This window comes from Natrix helvetica, assembly GCF_964273705.1.
Source record: "Natrix helvetica genome assembly, chromosome: 1".
In the NCBI taxonomy this organism is placed as follows: Eukaryota; Metazoa; Chordata; class Lepidosauria; order Squamata; family Natricidae; genus Natrix; species Natrix helvetica.
This window is the reverse complement of record NC_138548.1, coordinates 114,743,517-114,763,738: the sequence shown is the minus strand read 5'-3', so window position 1 is coordinate 114,763,738 and position 20,222 is coordinate 114,743,517. Positions and strand designations below refer to the sequence as shown.

The window sequence follows — 20,222 nt, the reverse complement described above, 5'->3', positions numbered from 1 at the left end:
ATTAGTAAAGATGACTGCCTATAGTCCCTATGCCTCTGTTCTAGTTTAAGTGAAGTAAAGCAGGTAGTTTGTTATATACCCCTAACACCACAGATTATATAGGTCAGGGTTGTAACAATCTCGACTTGTGTTTTGACAAGATACGTGTCAGCCTGCAAAAGCTTCAGGATGAAACTTGCTTGCTCCATTTTTAGTCCCTATCAGACAAACAGCTCCAGTTTGTTCCACCAAATATTTCTGAACTATCTTTGAAGTCCATTTTCTATAATCTTCTGCAACCTATCAAGCCCAGATTGCAGCAGCTAAATACTAAAGTCATAGGTAACCACAATACAGGGCTGTTGCTTAAATTGTTCCAACAATAATTCAAAAGCTACTGAAAGAAAAATGTGATTATTAAATGGTACCAATAAGTGTGAATAGCATATCAAACATAATAAACTTTTAGGAAGGCATACTGAAATTTAACATAGATTAGTTATCTACTGAACCGGAATATCATGTTAGAATAAGAACAGAAATGTATCCACCACATTGCCCATCACTTAAACTCTCTATTTTCTCAGAGACGGTATTCAATGTAAATAATTAGCATAGGATGTTTCACCAGATAGGTACATATTATGGTTAATTAAAATTAGGAAAGGAAGAAAAAAGCAAAGCATTAGCATTGTACAGGCTTTAAAAAAATGTAGTAACATAAAATAAAAATTGTATTGATCCATGAATATATAAAAATAAATTAATGTAAATGTTTAGTGTCTCTTTCAACAAAAGACAAAATCCTAAATATATCTTTGCAAACAAACTTTATTTTTTAATAAAGCTACATAGGCTGAGAGAGAGAGATGATCATTTATACTTTCAGCAGAAAATATGATATAACTGTATTTTGTTGGTTATCAAAGTGAGCAATGTTGTTAATTAATCTTATCTAAACAATTCTATTTCCTACCCTGGAAAAAAATAACACAATCTACATTATTGCTTTATGACAGTGGGCCAGAAATTTATTTTACTTTGTTCTACTCTTCTTTTCTCTTTTTTTCCAAATGGTAAAAAGCCCACCAACCTGGTTTTACACATATATTTTAATTTGATATAGACCTAAAAGCTTTCTCCAGAACTACCTCAACATTTTATCATATTCCTAACTTGGAATGGAATTTTTGGGTACATCACATTATGCCCATAACTCTGAAATTAAAAAACAAACAAACACTCGGCTAGTAACTTGGTTTATAAAACAAAGATCAACAGAAGACAAGAAATGGTCCCAGCAAAGTTTCCCCACTCATGTAACCACTTGAAAGTCAGACTTCACTTTTTCCAGCTCCTTCACCTTCTTGTTTGCTTCAGAAGTCCAATAAGTGTCATACAAGCTGCAAAAAGAATTTCATTCTGGTTATTAATACTATAGATTACAGATGAGAATTCATCTAGAAGTACACTAGAAACATCAGACAAGGATAAAATCACTCAAAGTTGGTAATCACATCTCTAATAATACAATAAAACACATAAAATCTCATTTCCATTAGTGAGGCTACTTCCCATAGAGGGGGATGTTCTGGCTACCTCAAAGGCTGGCATTCAACTAACGCTCTTTCTAACATTAAGATTCAATCAACCAGAACCGTGTTTCTAAAGATGACCCATTTGAGGGCAAATCGCTTTGAAGGAACATCAAGAGCATTTGAAGAATCCTGAATGATTTTGAGCAAGGCTACTCAAGAAAAACATGCCCAACTCAATCAATCGATTAGGCGCTCAATTAAAAGCTTCTGAAATGTTTAAAATGGTGATTGATCATCCTGGAAATAATTAGACTGACTGCAAATATAACAAAGGCAATTGGTGGAGAGCAGTTTAGGAAGCTCTATTAAAACTGTATGTAGTTTTTAATCGGAACACCATTGCAGACTGAATCCTTTCCATTTTTCTAGAAGTACTCTTAAACGACCCCTTTACCCTCGTTCTCACATGCTAACCAAGAGATACTTACATTAGATATTTCAGGTTACAGTTTGGATCTTTCACTGCTTCACACAACTTCAACACACCCTCGTCCCCTATTTGGCTGTAGCTCACATCCAGTTCTCGTAGAGAAGGTTTCTCAACTATAAGTTTGGCAAGTGCATCACAGCAAGCTGCTGTAACACTCGACTGTCCCAGCCTAGGAAGAAGTTGGAATAACACCAAATAACATTTAAAAGAAAACTGGAACAATGAAAAGAAACCAAACAAACACTTAGCTCTAGTTACATAGTTAGGGCAGTTCCTATCTATAGCCTCTATTTGCAAACAACAACTGTTCCAACCCTCAAAAATGTTTCATTGATTTTAGGGAACAGTAAGCTTTTAGTTTTTTAAGATACAACCAGAAGTTATACTGTTAGTAACATGGTTGTTAAGTGAATTTAGCTGCCCCATTGAAAACTACAAAAGGCGTTTACATGGCCCCAGGAAACTGCAACCATCATAAATGAATTAGTTGTCAAGTGTCTGAATTTTGATCACCTGATGCTGAAATGGTTGTAGGTTCGAAAAACAGCCATAAGTCACTTTTTTCAGTGCCGGTGTAACTTTGAACAGTCACTAAATGAACTAGTTGTAAGTTGAGGACTACCTGTTCTGTATTACTTAATCTTCAATAAACCCCTGGGGGGGGGGGGGGAGGGAGAGGAAGGCTTAAAAAGTAGCTGATATACCTAAATACTGTGGCCAATACCCTTAAATAAATTTCAATCAGCACAAAATCAGTGAAACCATTTGATTTCCCCAAAGATTTGTGGCATACAGTAGAACCTTTGGTCATGAACGCTTCTGACCATGACTAAATCAGGTTCTGACCAAAAAATTCATATATATATATATTTTGCAGCCTATTTCCCCTTTTGCACAATTTTTTTTCTAAGCGCCAAATTTCCAAAATTAGGTTCGGGTCACATGCAAATTGGTTTACAACCAAAGTTATGGAACAAATTATGGTCGTGACCAGAGGTTCTACTGTACATCGGTTTTGCTTTGGTGAAGACAACTGTGATTGTCACATCTACCTTTAGAAACAATCTCTACCCTATATTTGCCTAAATAAGGTTATGCTTTTTTTTAAAGGCACCCAAATTGGCTAATGTATCTAACAAAATAGCAATTAGTATATAGAACACAGTTGAATAGGTTTATATATCGCCCCCAAATGCAATTACTAAACTACATAATCTGATATCCTGCACCTTCAATGATAATTGTCTAGTCCTTAAAACTGTGGAATTATGACAGAGTGTGAGAGTCATGGGAACCTGATGAAGATCAGGCATTTAAAATACCAAAATCTAATGCCCTGTGCTGTTCCTTTTTATTCATTCTGATTTTGAGTATAATCCCCCTTCTTACTAAAAGAATCCGATTGCTTTAGTGTAGGCCAACTTTTCACAGGAAGCTATCTCCTGGATTAATACACCCAAAGGGTATTCATGTTCTTGGACAATTTTAAGATGTATAGACATCAACTCCCAAAATTTCCCACCCAGTAGGTTGTCTCTGGAATTGAGAGTTGAAGTCCATACAACTTGAAGTTGCCAAGTTTGAAAAACAGGGTTAGAAAAATCCCCCATATAGCAGTATACAGAAAGGATAAGAGAGGTTTACACTTTCACTCACCAGAGGGATTCAAGGTTGCATTTTGAGCTCCTGATACCTTCACAGATTTCAATCACTCCTGCATCTCCAATGGAGTTGCCACCCAGTTGCAGCTCTTTAAGGACAACGTTCACGCTGAAGGCAGAGCTAATACTCTTACAGCAAGCCTCAGTCAAGCCACAATCTCTTAACCTGTAGCAGAGAAATAAGTGCATCTTCTTACAATGCTGGGGTTTTGCAATGCAACAAGCCATTCCCCAGATTTTGTTTGTTTTCTCTTCTGCCAAATTATTATTAGCAGTTAGCTTTGTTCCGGACTATATGGAACATGCTGAAGGACCCAGTAACCCTAGTTCTGTTGACCCACTCGATTCTTTCCTTGCTTCAGCAGAACTCTCTTTTTCATATTCATTTGGCCTTAGGGCTTCAGCGGTAAAAATGGCAAGTAACAGGAAAGCGAAGATACGCTCAGAAAATTAAGGGAGGATTAAAGAGCTTCCTCCTCACAGCAAGGATATATTTGCTGGGGGTGGGCGACCTTACAGATTCTTGGAATCAAAAGCTTAGCAGGAATGTCATTTAAGCAATCCCTTGAAGCTACGTTGCCCCTCCATTCTAGACAAATCCTGTTCAGCAGCATTGCCGATTGCAGCAACAAGAAAACATGCACTAACCATAGAGATTGGAGTTTTGTTTCTGGATTCTTCAGCCCTTCACATAAAAAGTCTACTCCTTCGTTTTTCACAGGATTTCCCAGCAAGCTCATCTCCTTGAGCGTCTCTTTGGTGCCAATGACGGTGGCAAGTTCCTTACAACCACCAGGAGTGATATTGCATTCCCACAACCTGAAATAATCATCAAATCAATGCCTTTAGCTTTTCACAAACAATTAAGATGGGATTCAAATGGTTCTCTCATTTGAAACATTTATTTACGTCTTCATATACCTGCTCCTTAAACTACACCCCATTCACTTGTAGCATGTAAGTAATGCATAAAAATATTGAAATATAATAGGGGATGGTACACAAGAGATGAGGGCGGGAGGGGCTGAGGCTCTGCCAATGGACCGGGGGGGGGGGGGGGGGGAGGATGCACAACTAGAAGACTCAGATCACAAAAGTGTCTTGAAACATTATTGCAATTGTTGTTATAATGTACCTTTACGGAAGTGATACAAAAAATGATTGAAATATACCGATGACCTAGTGTTAAAACTGCTAATTTTTATTCAAATGTTGATGTATTTCTATTCTTGTCTATAAAAGTTGTGAGACTTGGGGGGGACTGCTCTCCCCCGCACGATGTAGCTGTCAAAAAATTTTATACCCTTTTTGAGCCTTTTCCCTGAAAAAAATTGTAAAAACCAATAAAACTTGTTTTTTTAAAAATATTGAAAGATATATCAAAATTCTCCCTTGGCCAATGAAAACATATCAAGACCAAGTCTATTTCTCAACATACTTGAGCCCTGAAGATTGTCCACCACCCTCTACCCTTAGTCTTTGATGTGAATGGGACCCCCATTTGATGGCAGCCATTTGGTGGTAGCATCTCTGATATTACTCCAGAATCAGAGATTATCTTTAACAGAAAAACAGAAAAGAATTGGCCATTACTAGGCTAGATGGTCATTTATAGAAACTTGGATGAAAACAGGGATTTGTGACTCATTTATGGTAAATGTTACATTCCTTTAGAAATAAAATTTATAGACATAAAGAATTATTGCAGAAATTGCACATGGAGTTCAATCCCCCAGAGGGGAATACCAAAAACACCTATGTATACAATTTAAGATTGAGTACACTTTAAATCTCATGAATTATTCTCACTTGCACTGGGAGAAAAAAAGTATTGTATTTTTCGGACTATAAGACACACCAATGTATAAGACGCACCAAGATTTCAAAGAGGTAAGCAAGAATTTTTTTTTTTGTCCTTTCTGGCTCCGACGAGCACTCTGCAGGCTTCAGCAGGCTGGGAGAAAAAATGCCTCAGTGTTTGCGAAAAACGGATGGAAAATGGGCCATTTTTCGCAAAAACAGGGGCATTTTTGCCTTCCCCCCCAACCCTGCTGAAGCCTGCAGAGTGCTTCTGGGGACTGGGGGAAGGGGGAAACGCCTCCGTTTTTCTGAAAAACATGCTGTTTTTTTCAAAAATGGGATGCAGGTGCGGGACTTCGAGAGGCCGAAAATGGCTGTGTGCAGTGTATTAAGACGCACCAATTTTTCCATGCTCTTTTTTTTGGGGGGGGGGGGAGGTGCGTCTTATACTCCAAAAAATACGGTATGCTGCCAAGACCTATGGTAGAAAACCATAATATCTGAAAATGCATACTATTTTTTTAACATATTAACAGAATTATAGTTTTAAATATTAAAAATGCAGTAAATTAACCCCATCTACCAATTTGAAATAAAATAGAGACATTACTAAGCAGATTTCCATTCTGAATCTGGCTGTAACAACCTAGTTATCCCCTGGTACGTAACAAGCCACTGTGAAAGCCTTATTGATATTTGTTACCAAAGGACATTTCATACAAGATTTGAAGACCGCCAATATTTAGGGAGCCACTTACCATAGTTTCTCTACTTTGCAATTTGGATTTTGGACACCTTGGCAGAGGATAGCTAGCCCTGCATCACCAATGCCGTTGTCTCCTATGCATAACTCTTTCAAGGATGGAGTATTACTGAGGAAAGTACTGAGGTCCTCACAACTAGCAGGTGTGATCTCACAGCTCTCTAATCTGCAAATAAACAACAACAAAAAAAAAACAGTTCCAAAGCTGCACTGGATTTCACTAGAAAACTGACAAAAGAATTTTGTTTTTTAAGCAATTCTGCCTACAATAATCACAGTGTTAGATGGGAATCTTGCAGCTACAGAACACATAGCTTTACATTTCTAAGTGTATATAGGTGTGCATATAACGAAAAGAAAGTTGTTCTGAGCTTGGAAGAGAATAGCCACAATTGTGGTATTACACATATTTTGACACAATGGGAACTCTAAATAAGTCCCCTGCTTTGTGTTTCATCATAGGGCCACAAAGAAGGGATTTAATCAATGATCAGTGCTATTTACATCCAGTTTACAAAACTGGCAAATAGGATTTTAAAATGTATCAAGCTTTTAAAACACACACATGGATACACACAGTAGACAAAAAAAAATGTTATGTATTTTGTTGCAAAAGTACTTAACACAAAACACAGTCCAGCATAGTTGCAAGAGCAATGGAGTCATTTTAACACAACCTATAAATAACCTAACAACAGAAAAAATATATTTAGACTATTAGTTTGAGATTTTTTTTCCTAATGCATACAGTGCATACCAGTACAAGTTGTAGTTTGTAATATGATTGCAAGATAAAGTATAATAATTTAGCAATAGGGATTATATGTGAATATACAAGGACAATTTACATTTGACAACCTGCTTATAATACTTATGGATCTGCTAATTTGGCTAATTTGGCTAATGGCACTTTTCTAATCTTCAACTTTTGGTGAATTACTTAGAAATAAAAACTGTGGAATAAAAACTCATCTTATCCTGAGTTTGGATAAAACTCTGAAACTCAAATTATTCATTTACTTATTGGCTGCCCTTCTTACTTTAGAGCAGGGGTGTCATTTCATTGAGGGCCGCATCAAGGGTGTTGACCTCATGTGTGTGTGGGGGGGTATTGTGTGTGGCCGATTGGGTGGGCGTTGCCAACTAGGTGGGCATGGCCAGCTTGACAACACTCCCCAAACTGCTGGCATGTTTCCTGTTTGCACTGGGTAGACCAGACCGAAGCCACGCTGGGCCAATGTTTCCTCTTCGCATTGGGTAGCTGAAGCCACACTGGCTTGATGTTCCCTCTTTGCATTGGGTAGACTGGGCTGAAGCCACGGGGGCCAGCCTCTTACATTTTCTGCCCACATTGTGGGCCTGATGTGGCCCACAGGCCTTGAGTTTGACACCCCTGCTTTAGAGTAACACTTGGCCATCCATTTTACCTCAGGGTAATAAATCTGTTTTATTCTGAACTCTGAATAACTGAAATAGCTATTCCAATCTTAAACTGTTTTAAATGTTCACTCTATTACAGTCCATCTTGGGTGGATTACCCTTTAAGGTAGACACCCACTTCTTTAGAAAATTCTCAGCCGTGACATATCCCACAAGAAAGAACTCCAGACAAATATGAACTTACTGTAGGGATTGCAAGTTAGAAGAGCCCTTCACCAAGGCTTGGCAGAGGTTTTTCACTGCTTCATCTCCTAGCTTGTTATTACTCAGGTTGAGCATTTGCAGGGACGATTTGACACACAGTACAGAGCAGAGAGCTTCTATGTTTTCCTTTGTGAGGTCACAGAATTGTAGTCTATAAGAGAGAGGAGTGAGTTAACATATTAATAACCTATGGCGGAGCTTTCTGAAATTCTGAAACGTAATTTCATTTTAATGTATGCCAATTAGTGTACATTCAAAGTTATTCTAAGTCTTTCCAACCCAATTTTGTTTAGTTTTCTTATTTATTTAATTAATATACCTCTAGCCGGTCTCCATCATAACACCAACTCTAAGCAGCCAACAAAGCATTGATAAGATTGAAGTAAGAAAGCAAGTTTATCTATCCAGTTTACAAGCAAGCAAATAATAATTAGAGTGTTTAAACCCAAGTCAGGAAAATTAATGAAACTAGTTACACATCATAAAACAGAGTTCAGCAACTGGATTCATAAACCACCTGGCCAAGGATTTGCCAAGGAAAACTCAGGTCATCAAGCCTTTCTGAAAACACAACAGGATTGGGACCATGTGCATTTTGGGGGGAAATGTGGTTCCAGAAAGCAGAAATGGCACAGAGTACATGTCTCCAATATCCCCAAAGGATGGCGCTGTTAATGGAGTAATGGAAATCTGGAGCATGCTGATTCTGCCAGATCTTATGGAATGGGCAGAAACAACCAGAGGAAGGATGTTGTGCAGGTATCCGGGCCCTAAGCAATAACCAATACAGAGCAGAGTCGCTACTTGATCAAAACAAGATATGCCCACAATCTACTTGCACTGCTGCATTATACTCAACCTGTAGTTTCCAAGTGGTCTTCACAGACCCACTTAAATGTTGCAACTGCCAAAATGAAACTAAGCCATAACAACTACAAGATATGTTAAGAAATCTCGTTTCAGGAAAGAGCACAACTGGCACACCAGATAATCTGTACGAAGGCCACCGCAATCATAAATGTTTCATACTCATCGAGCAAGAATTAAGAATCCAGAAGCATCCCGTGCCATTATTACAAGAAATCTGTATACAGATGTACAACCTCATCAATAAATAAAATTGGGAAATCTCTGAGATTTCCAAGACAGAAAACTTACTATTAGCAGACTAGGTATTAAGCAGTAACAAACAGAAACCAGGGCCGCTGAAAAGTCAATGACCTGATATCTAAAATGAGTACTGTTACAAGGATGAATCATTGTAAAGATGCCAAGTCCACCTTCCCTGAGACTCATGTAATTGCTAGCTTAGTCTGAGTGAAAACTCATGACTTTGAATCCCTCATTTGATATAATTTCATGACTGATCTCCTCAATCTTAGTACCTCAACCACTATTCCATACTCTCTCCTAATTTTTGCTGGTTTATCCAATTCTCTTACAAGATGGGTGAAAAAGAAGCTTTTTAAAGTGAGAAACTTCTAACTAAAACATATTTGCTGTCTTATATGTACTGAAGAACTTCAAATACTTACTGTAGTGATTCTAATTGGCAGTTTGGATCCACAAGTCCTTGGCACAGTGCTTTTCCACCTGAGGAGCCCAAACTGTTATCTCCCAGGTGTAGTTCTGTCAGAGATGATTTGCTAACTACAGAACGTAGCTTCTCACAGCAAGCTTTAGTTAAATTGCAGTTCCGTAACCTGGAATAATGAAATAGGTGTAAATTCCATTAATGCTTGAGAGTAGGAGCGGATAGCAAGTATCATCTCATTGAACGCTGTGGTCATGCTGGCTGGAACATGGCAGTCAAACAAACACATTTTTGAAGGCCACAAATCTCATTCTCGAGAGCCGCCATGTCAAGAGTCGCTTGAAAGACATTAAGGCAAATTACACTTCTCCGAATATCACTCCTTTATTCCAGCAGGGCAGCTCTTCCTGTTTTTTCTTTATGAGTTCAATGACTGGCAATAAACCCTAGAAATAATGTTGATGCATCGTATCTCTTATGTGCCATCTCAAAATTGGCAAGCAATTATAAATATAAAGAGCAAAATGTTCAGCTCTTTTGCATACAAGTAGTGTAGAATTCAATATTTGGCATTTACTAACAAAAGCTGGAAATCCCTGTTTGAATCCCCAGAGACTCAACTGCCAATAATTGTTGATTTCGCCAACCTGACATGCTTTAATTATGTTGGACCTCAATTTTTCGGAATTTGGTTCTGAAATTCTGGTTCAAAATTTAAAAAAAATTATAATCTAAAGCAGTTGGAAATCTCATGGGTTTTTTTTTTCCAGGGGGTTGGAGAGAAGGAGAGAAGAATCAGTATCTATACAAAACTAAGGAAGGAGGGGCAACAACAAACTCCCCAGGGAAGCAGTCCGCCTCTGCCTCAGGCCTCTGGTCTACCTGCACTTTCTCCACAGATCTGCCTGAGTGGGGATTGGAGCCGTTTCGAGAGGCAGGTCGAAGTGGCCATGACCACTGTAATGTATATTATCAACAATATTACAGCTATATGATCATAAAGCGAATAACTGCCTTGAAAGGTAGTGCTTCAGACACGTATAACAAGCAGCAATTTTCTAAATGGTAGGTTGGTGTGCTGTTCCTTTCTGGACAAACTCTACTTATGTAGTTGCTAAGAGTTGACACTGACTGGGTGGCATAGAACCGATTGATCCCACTATACTAGTTTTCATTTCTCAGCTGAATCAATGTATATGTGCCTTTTTCAATAATTACACATTTTACCTATTTATGTCAAGGTGCATCTAAACAACAGCCCTCATTCCAATTAAATACCAATATAATGCTCTCCTTGCTATATGAAATCAATGCTCCTTTAGAGACGTGAGAATTCAAACTTCCATATTCTTCTCTTAGCATTATTCAACGCAAAAGAACTTGAGTTTTATGATTTATTTATTTATTTATTTATTTATTTATTTATTTATTTATTTATTATTTATTTATTTATTTATTTATTTATTATATGAGATTATTGTGGAAACAAAGGAAGTTTTCCCCAGGGAAAAGGAGTGTAAAGTGATTATCCTATCAACCCAACTTGAAAAATCATTTGAATGTAGTTGACTGTAAATCTCCTATACTGGCTGTTTTCAGAAAGGTAGTCCTTATTTAACGTCCACTCATTCAATGACCATTTGAAATTACAAAGTTGTTGAAGGAAGGGACTTATATGTTTGAAGTTTCAGCCCCTGCGGGACCCCTGCAGTCATGTGAACAAAAGTCAGGCCCACTTGCATTTACGGCTGTCTTTTGCCCACACTACCCAGTCCTGCCTATTGCCACACATCAGTTCTCCAGCAGCTGGGGCCTTGCCCACAGCACTTTTTGTGCCGATGCCAGTGGGAACGCTCTCTCTCTTTGTCCAACGCCTACATTTTTGTGCCAGTCAGGGCTTTCTTTTGTTTCTCCTTTTTCTCCAGCTATGTTAGAGACCCAGGCAGCCCTGCAGCAAAAGAAAGGAGTGCAAAGAAGGCCCTGGCTGGTACAGTAGTGACACACAATGTGGCAGGCTTGTTGGTGGCAAGGGAAGCTGGGAGGCAGGTAGCCAAACAGGCAGAGATGGGGGAAAAGAGGGTATTGGGGGGTTAAGGAGATAGAGGAGACAGCCCCTTATCTTTCTGATGCTCAGGGCTGGGAGGGACCAATGTGGAAATGGCTTGGATGGTGAAGGAGGTCCTTGATTAAGGGCCAGTGGGATTCAGCTAATGGCAGCAATAGAGAGTGCCCAGATTGCTGTCATTAAGTGAGTCACATCACATTATAGGAAGTCTTAGCCTTACGCTCACAACTGAGCCCAAAATTTATGTTGTTAAGTGACACATTTCTTAAGTGAGTTTTGCCCCATTTTAAGACCTGTATTGCCAAAGTTGTTAAGTGAATCACTATACTTGTTGAGTAATGGGGTTGCTAAGTGAATCTGGCTTCCCCGTTGATTTTGCTTGTCAGAAGGTCGTCAAAGGGGATCACATGACCCCGGGACACTGCAACAGATATAAATATGAATCAGTTGCCAAGCATCCAAATTTTGGTCATGTGACTATGGGGATGCTGCAATGGTCGTAAGTGTGAAACATGGTCACAAGTCACTTTTTTCAGCCAGCGCTGTTGTAACTTTGAACGGTCACTAAATGAACTGTTGTTAAGTCGAGGACTACCTATACGTTTGCTATTCTAACCAGATGTAATAAATACCATAGTTGGCCTATAACAGTCAACGATGAATTATATTGAGAATTTATGCCTGGGAGAAATGCTAGGCTACTTGCATAGCCATATTTGGAAGAGATTAACAGGGAAGGCAATAACTATATAAACGTTTCCACTTGTGGAAGGTATAATCCAAAACTACTAAAACCATTATGAATTCTAGGAACATTTACCTGAGTTTTTGAAGTTTGCAATTGGGGTTTAACAATCCTTTGCATAGAGCATCTACACCAGCATCTCCCAGTTCATTGTTGCTTACATTCAGTTCAGTTAGTTCTTGGTTGGTAGTCAGAACAACAGAAAGATCTTCACAATGGCTAATTCCCAGACCGCAGTCATCCAATCTAAAAAATTAGGGAGGAATTAATTTAGACATTAGCTCTAATTTAGCCAGATGAATTATCTGTCATCTACAGCACCTTCCTAGGCTAAGCTTATTAGTACACTTTTAAAATGCTTGAATAAAATCTAACAGGTGCAACATAGCATGTGTCTCAAGTATTTAAGAACATCCTGGAGCAATATATATGATTGCTTACATGATTCTCCCCCCCTTCCCCTCCCCCCCATCAAATAATACGATGTGCTTTCAGTACGATTTTCTACTATAGAAAATTGCTTGGAGCAATTTGTCCAAGATGGCTAAAGAGGATTTATGAGCAAAAGCATCTGGAAAATACATGAACTGGAATGAGAAAGAGAAACCACTATATGCAGTGTTTTTCAATGTTAGCGGCTAGGGAATTCTGGGAGTTGAAGTTCACACATTTAAAACTTCCAAGAATGAGAAACATGGGTTTATGGGAAAGCAAAACATTGGAGGGGGAAAGGGGGGGGGGAGAGAAATATCATCCTTCATGTGAGCGACATTCCAGAAGAATTGTTGTGCTAATCCATTATTAATTTTCCCCAATTCAAATCATGAAGGGAAATGTTAGAATTGTTAAACAATGCCTTCAAAAAGCCCTTGAAATTCACTAAAAGTTGTTAACTTACCTAATTGTTTTGTACTGTTTCATGGATTCAACAAGTTCTTTCCATTTTGATGCCTCAAATTCTTGGCACTGCAAGTCAAGGTCCATTTCTGAGGTTTTAACTACAGAGATGAGAAAAAGACATCCTCGGGTTAAAAAAAATAGCCCATTTGAATGCATGACTGGATGCAAACTAGTGGAGTTACATTTTTGGTCTTTTGCAATTACAGTCACTTCAAGACAGAATTTCTTCATAGACGCCGACCTTGCTCAAGAGCTAAATACTTCTGTCTGAAGTCATTTGGAACTTTAAAAAGACACTTTTGAACAGAACTGCTACAATAATTTTGCAGCACACATAGATAAATTATGAAATGTTACACTCAAGAAGAAGCATAGCTTACCAGAAAGAAGGAACTATAATACAGGGGCAAAGCAAGTGCATTGCTTACCAAACGTCATGGTATAGTTCCTGGTACTTTTAAGTGGAGCTCAAGAATATTCTCATGAAAATCCTGGAAAATTGTTAGTCAGATCTGAGAAAAACTGCCATTTTTTTGCTCATTTCTGTGATTTTCAAGGGTTTGGGGGATAGTTCACCACAAGCCTCAACACTCCTAAAAAAACCTACCTCCTTTAACTTTGGTGATTTCTTGTCTGGTAGGTCATCTTCCTTAGTAGATCCAAGAAATTTTCCCACATCTAGACTAGTAGGTCTTAGTGAACTGATGTTATGTGCCTATGCTGTATTTTGATTCTGAACACAGTGCCCAGGCCTCTAATATTATTCAGGATCTCTCCAAAGAGTTACAATTGCAATCAAGTAAACTTAATTTCTGCAGGAATACATGCCTGAGTTACTATAGGTCCTGTGGACTCTAGACGCTCACAAGTTTGTAAAATCTTTCCTTAACACATTTATAAATGAATCTTGGCATAAACTGAGTTATTTAAGTGACTTACACAGGTCATTCCAATGATTATTCACATCAGATAACCTTCCAGAAAATAGGTAATTGATCAGTACTAGTAAACCTGGCCTTAATATTCATCCTAACTACCAATGCATTCTACACATAATCTTGCCCACATAGAAGTGATGTTCTAATAGTGAATTCACCATAATTATAACTGCCGAAGGGATGAGCAGCTTTATGCAGTGTGCAAATTAGTTTGTTCATTCTGAATACATAGAAAGACTGTCAACCTCACTCACTTTCAATTTCTAAACTTTAAATTCTTAGGGCAACAAAAATCTATTTCTGGATTTTTTTTTCCAGCTGTCAAAATGTGATACATGAAACCTCACAGCTTTCAGGCAGGCAGGTCTGTATAGAACAGGAGTTCTGCATAGTATTGTTTCAGTGCTACTCACTCCCACTTTTCCTGGAAGATAAGTTGGCTTGGCCCCAATTCCTATGTAATCCCTGTTCTTGGGGTCCCCCCCCCATCGAGTTGCATCTACTGACTGAGCATTTGTGCTCAGTATCTTCAACTTTTCTGGACTGCTAAAGCAAATGGAAGCCATGGAGCTTTTAAGTCAACCTTGCAATCTCACCTGTAACTATAGAACAGAAAATCCCTAAGACTTCTGCAAAAGGTCTCCCCATCACTATCTTAAAGCTTAAACAAGGTGGAAGGACAATGTATGTTTAATCTAGTTTGTCTTGACCATACCATCACTGACATATAGTGTCTGTCCTTGGCTGAAAATTGCTCCACACTGCCAGCTTAAAGCCAAAGATATGGGAGTATTAGATAAGGTATTCTGTTATTGTTCTATATGTAATCACTAAGATTTAGCAGCTTATTTCTGGGATGACAACATACTCTTAAGAATGGATAACTCAATTGTGCAACTCAAATCATCCCATTATTTTTTCTCTCCACGCCCCTTTTTAAAAATTCCAAATACTCTATAGTTGCTTTGCCAATCACTTTCAGATATGCAAGCCATTATCCCATCCTGAGGGAAGAGAGCATGGTTCAGAAATTGCCTTTAGTTATGGGCAAAGAAATACTTCATAATATCAAGTAATTCTTGGGAAAATGAATTCCCAAGGAAGCAGCCAGATTGATCTTGTTTAGATTTTGAAAATAAACAGGGTTTAGGCTTGGCTAGTTTTTTAAAAAATATATTTTTATAAACTACTTAAGACAGTGAACATACCTGATTTTCCTTTCTTCTCCTATTTTCCCCACAACCACCTGGTAGGTAAATTGGGCTGAGAGAGATTGATTGGCCCAAAGTCACCCAGCCGGCTTTCATACCTAAGGCCGGATTAAAAATCACATCTCCTGGTTTTCAGCCTGGTGCTTTAACCGCTACACCAAACTGGGAATCCTCCAATTGGGTTATTTAAAAGGATATTCCAAAAGAAAGCAATCTCAAGCCACCTCCGCACTGCTTCTAATAAAATTATGAGGCATAATATCCATTAAGTCCAAGAAATTCAGTTCAGTGAAAAGGAGATTTTACTACCATCACTGTCTGTGGCTGCTCAATGGTTGGTGCAAATAAGCCTTTATGAATGCTGTTCTATTCATAGTTAGGACAACAAAACTTCCAATTATGTTTTTCACTGTAATGCTCCTGTGGATAATAAAAAACCATAACCTTTTGTCATCCCACAGCTTTTTCAACTCAATGCCATTTAGATATGTTTACACAGCCTGGAAATTGTTATCCTGTCATCTGTAATTCCATAGCAGGCTCAGAAAGACTGAATTCTACTCTTTGCCTCATTCTACTTTCCTTTTGGTTCTTTTATTAAATTATCAGTAAGAAGCTGGCATTCAATAAAGCACTACGCCTTGTATTTATTTCTAAGAATGCTCCTAAACCTTCATAATACCCACAGGCGTTCGTACAAGGTAAAAATGAAGTTGCCACACAGTACTATGGTTTTGTTTGGAAGAATGTCTATCCAGAGGGAAAAATGAGACAAAAATAAGTAAAAGTAGTAGTAAATATTCCTGGGGTCTCAAGGCCCCATCAAGCTACAAATCTATCATCTGCTGTATCAATTAATCCAATTTAATATCATACACATCTTCACATTCATCTTAAGAGTTAAACATTGTCCAAGTGTCCTCTTGGCAAAGCAAGTGGAACAAGTTACCAGCCATCCCTCAAAAGAAACTGTCAGCTGAGATGGCGATTTGCTTGTCATATTTAAAACTATATAATCAAGGAGCTCCTTAAAAACTGATCCTATCAATTTATTTCTTGCCTATTTACCAAGAAGAGTTCAAGAGAATTCATAAAACTATTGTTATAGCCTATCTGATTTAATGTTCCATATATGGTTATTTCATGGCACTATAATCACACCTGAAGTTTGAAGTGAAAACTCTGGATCATAGCTTATGTTTCAAAATTTTTCTTTCCTTTCTCTTGCCAAAGGCATACGTAGCACCAAAGTGCCAATTAGCCATGTGAGTATTAACATTTAAAATTAAAGGTGCTGCATGCTTCAAAAATTTGGATAATTGATTTTGCCCATATTCTCCACCATTCATAAAGCAGTCCTGGTTTTTTCCCCAGGTGTCTGGTTGAGCCATACAATGCTGCCGCTTTAAAAGTTACATTAACTTTAACAAGTTAACTCCTTCAAGCAGCACTAGCATCAGTTTTTGCACATAAACTGGAAAAGGTTGGACTGCTATAATGAACATTGTAAAGAGTAATGCATTATGGCAGGCTCAGAAGTGTTTCTTCCAAATTATTTTGAAATGTACACATTTCCACAATCTAGATAGAGAGAGAAGTGTTTTATTTTGCAACTTCAGTTAAATGCTTCTTTTAAGCCGGGGTGGGGGTGGGTGGAGGGGAGAGGGAGAGAAAGAAGATAAACAAAAGCAAGAATTGAGAAATGGTTGCATTTTTTTTATTAGAAGCATGATTAAAAATTTGAAAGATTATTGAACTCGATTCCTATGGAAGGAAATCTGAAAACAGGCAGTGAAAAATGCCTTCCACAAATTAAAACCACCCTCATACACAGAAAGACTAAAAGCAGCCTGCTACTGGTAAATGAACTAACAAATTATTGAAACTTCTTTTATTCAAGTAAGCACCACACCAAACTTGGTGCCTTACAACTGAATTGGGCCATAACTTTCTTATACCTCATTCATTAGTCCTTCTGGTCATATGACCAAAGAATTATACACAACGTAGTGCCAAAACTTCAGAGGATGTGCTACCACATCTGCTCAGGAAAAAAAATCAGATGACTATTAGAGGGCAGAGAGTTAAGATTGCCTGTGCAATTATTAATCTAGTTTACATTCACCCCATCAGAAAAGACTTAATGGCTTACAGATAACCAAACAATAGTTATACATAGTAACATCTTATAAATACAAGTAAAATCCCAAATTATTAAAAAAAACAGGAGGGAGATTAATTGGGGTGTCTTTATTTCTAACGTCTTTAAAGGGAACTTTTTAGCAGAGGACACTTTTCCTAAAACCTAAAATGTCATGGCTGCCACTCACTGGATTTTGGCAGACCTCACCCACTTAGCCATAGTTCGGGAAAATAAAAGTGAATTAAATTCATTTGACAGCTAAGGCTGCTGTGCTGCAATTGCCTTAAGGCAGAGGAATCCAAACGGCGTCTCTAACCTGGAATGGCGCCGGGACTCCTAAAATGACGGGAGAAACTTTTAAACATAAGACAAAATAACGAGACGGCCTTTCTCCTCAAGCGAAAAGTTACTTCCAACTATTATTCAGGGCGAAGCTACGACTCGGAGCCTCTGAGTCACCGGTAAACGATCCGCTTTCCTCGTTTTGTCAAGTCATCTTCTTTGAAGGGAGCCAGAGTTGCTTCACTGCAAACGAGCCGTGTTTTTCCAACGGAACGAAAAGGGCGTGAGCCCATTCACCCATGGCGACGAATACCATCCAGGACAGCTTTCAAACGGGGTTCCCCCCCCCCCCACAAATTAACCCCAAGTAGTAATTTGGGACCAGGAATGAAAACCAGAAAGTGCTGCTATTTTCTTACTACGTTGCCAACGACACAAGATTTGGGTTCGCAGTTGGCTTTGACTCCCCCCTTTTTTTCTTCTATTCCCCCCCCACAACCCAAATTACCTAGTTTAAACCCGACTATACGAACACCATGGCCAGCACTCCGCCACCCCGCCCCTGACACACCTGGGTAAGCAGTAGGAACAAGTCAAGAGAAGTAATATCTTACCAGACTGTCGGGAAGACGAAAAACGACTAACAGGTCGCTCGGCTCCAGCCCCACCCTCTTACGGTAAAATATCTTCTCCGCTTTGGCCACGCCCTCTTCCCTCGCAGCCAATTGGAGGAGAGTGAAACCGACTTTCATCATTGCTCCGCCCCCCTCGCCCCCCAGCCCAGCCCACCCCCAACCAAGGCGTATCCTGTTGCGTTCGGGCTTGCTCACAATCCCGATGAGGCCATAGGGAATTTTCCATGGATTGAGAGGTCGGCAATTACTTCGTTGCTACGGAAGGTTCGCGACGCCCTTTTCGCAGCACAGATGAAGGATGATGTTATTTTGTTCGAGATTCGTGCCAGCGTTTTTATTTCCTCAGGCATTTAAGGAAGATTAAATACCTTCTGCGAAGTTTTAAAACTCCCCTTTCTCAGCGAGCCCCCCTCGCGCTATTTTGTGGAGAGTAAAAGGCAGGCTACAAACAAACATGGCTACATAACTAACATTCAGTTGTAAAATAGGCACCCTGCAAACATATTTAAAAGAAAATAAAAATAAAGGGCTTATCAGAAATCCTAATGTCAAAAGTCAATTATCTTCAAACATTGCTCCGCAACCTAATAAATCTGAATATGGCTTCTAGGTCAGTATTACATGGACAATAACTTTATTAGGACAATAACTTTATTAGTTCCATGTTCTGAGTAGCTTCAATAAACTCTTAAGAGCAATTTTTTACTTTAATTGAGCCATTAAAGTAATAGAAGACTAACTGCCATCTCCTTCTGATAACCTCAGTGGTTATTCATCCCTGTCTGTCTTATCAATCTATATGAAAACTGCCGATGTAACCTTTTGTATCAGTTTTTTCAAGCACTGCAAATAATAGCTTTTTCCTCAGTGTGGTATTTTCCAGATGTGAAGAACACAAAATGGGTTATCCAAATTATAATCCCATAGGCACATGGTATTGGGGAGGGGGCTGTGCAAGTAATTCTCAATTTACAACCAAAACTGGTGCGCCAGAATTTCTGGTGCTAAGCAAGATGGCTAAGTGAGTCATGTCTGACTTTTTTTTCTTAGCCATAGCTGTTAAGTGAATCACTGCAGTTATTAAGTAAGTAGTACTTTCCCCACTGACTGCTTATCAAAAGCTGGTTGAGAAAGTCACAAATAGAGATCACATGATCTTGGAATGCTGCAATTGTCATAAATATATGCTGGCTGCCAAGCACCCAAAAGTTTGAACGTGTGATCATGGATATGCTCTGGCACTTGGTTGTAAGTCATTTTTTGTAGTGCCATTGTAATTTCGAACAGTCACTAAATAAATGGCTGTAAGTCAAGGACTACCTGTATTCAGTTTCAGAAATGCATACTTTAAAAAAATACCCAGTTGTTGAACAGGTTTGTGACTAACAATTGATCCTATCTTCTGTCTCAATTATTTTCCCTAGAGCCTGCATATTGTGTTCTTTTACTTCCAGTAACCTGAGCACATTTAAGAACCATCATTCATCTCTAGGGTATGCACTGAAAATGATTAGGAAATTCTGTACCTTCCACTTCTGGTAACCGGTTTCTTTGTGGCTTAACTTCCGTGGTTGGGAATGTGCATTGCACAAGTTATAAGTTGAAACAAGCAAAACCAAAACTCAACTCACTATTGGGGAAATAGTGGTCCTACAAAGTCTTGGGAAACCTAAACCAGCTGGCCTAGGAGGGTAATAAGTAGAAGCTACCTGAGTGTAAATAGCAAGAAATTGGAATTTTGCACTCCTGTACTGGTAAGAACTATGAAGGAAGGTTAACATGGAGAAGGATACTAAAAGGGGAATGTATAGCCTATATAGATATCAGCTATACTATTCTATTCATGCTATTCTATTCATATTTGAAATGTTCCACAGAAATAGCAGAGTATGAT

At 38.6% G+C, this 20,222-nt stretch overlaps 1 protein-coding gene across 1 annotated transcript; it reads right to left on the bottom strand.

Moving 5' to 3' along the window:
• Positions 1-792: 792 nt before the first annotated feature.
• RNH1 (ribonuclease/angiogenin inhibitor 1) lies at positions 793-18,439 on the bottom strand. The gene is made up of 10 exons (XM_081938080.1): positions 18,308-18,439; positions 13,118-13,217; positions 12,295-12,465; positions 9,411-9,578; positions 7,856-8,026; positions 6,227-6,397; positions 4,317-4,487; positions 3,664-3,834; positions 2,006-2,176; positions 793-1,382 (listed from the first exon to the last, which is right to left on the bottom strand). The coding sequence occupies exons 2-10, from the start codon at positions 13,201-13,203 to the stop codon at positions 1,295-1,297; spliced, it is 1,368 nt and encodes a 455-aa protein (XP_081794206.1). The 5' UTR covers positions 13,204-13,217; positions 18,308-18,439; the 3' UTR covers positions 793-1,294.
• Between the last annotated feature and the right edge of the window lie 1,783 nt (positions 18,440-20,222).

Bases quoted from the DNA above. Each gene is read 5' to 3' on its own strand.
- RNH1 (XM_081938080.1), bottom strand. From the start codon at position 13,203: ATGGACCTTGACTTGCAGTGCCAAGAATTTGAGGCATCAAAATGGAAA. The intron at 6,398-7,855 runs GTAAGTTCATAT...GTTTATTTGCAG, and splicing joins TCTAACTTGCAATCCCTACA to ATTAGAGAGCTGTGAGATCA. The intron at 2,177-3,663 runs GTGAGTGAAAGT...ACTTCTTCCTAG, and splicing joins TGCAACCTTGAATCCCTCTG to GCTGGGACAGTCGAGTGTTA.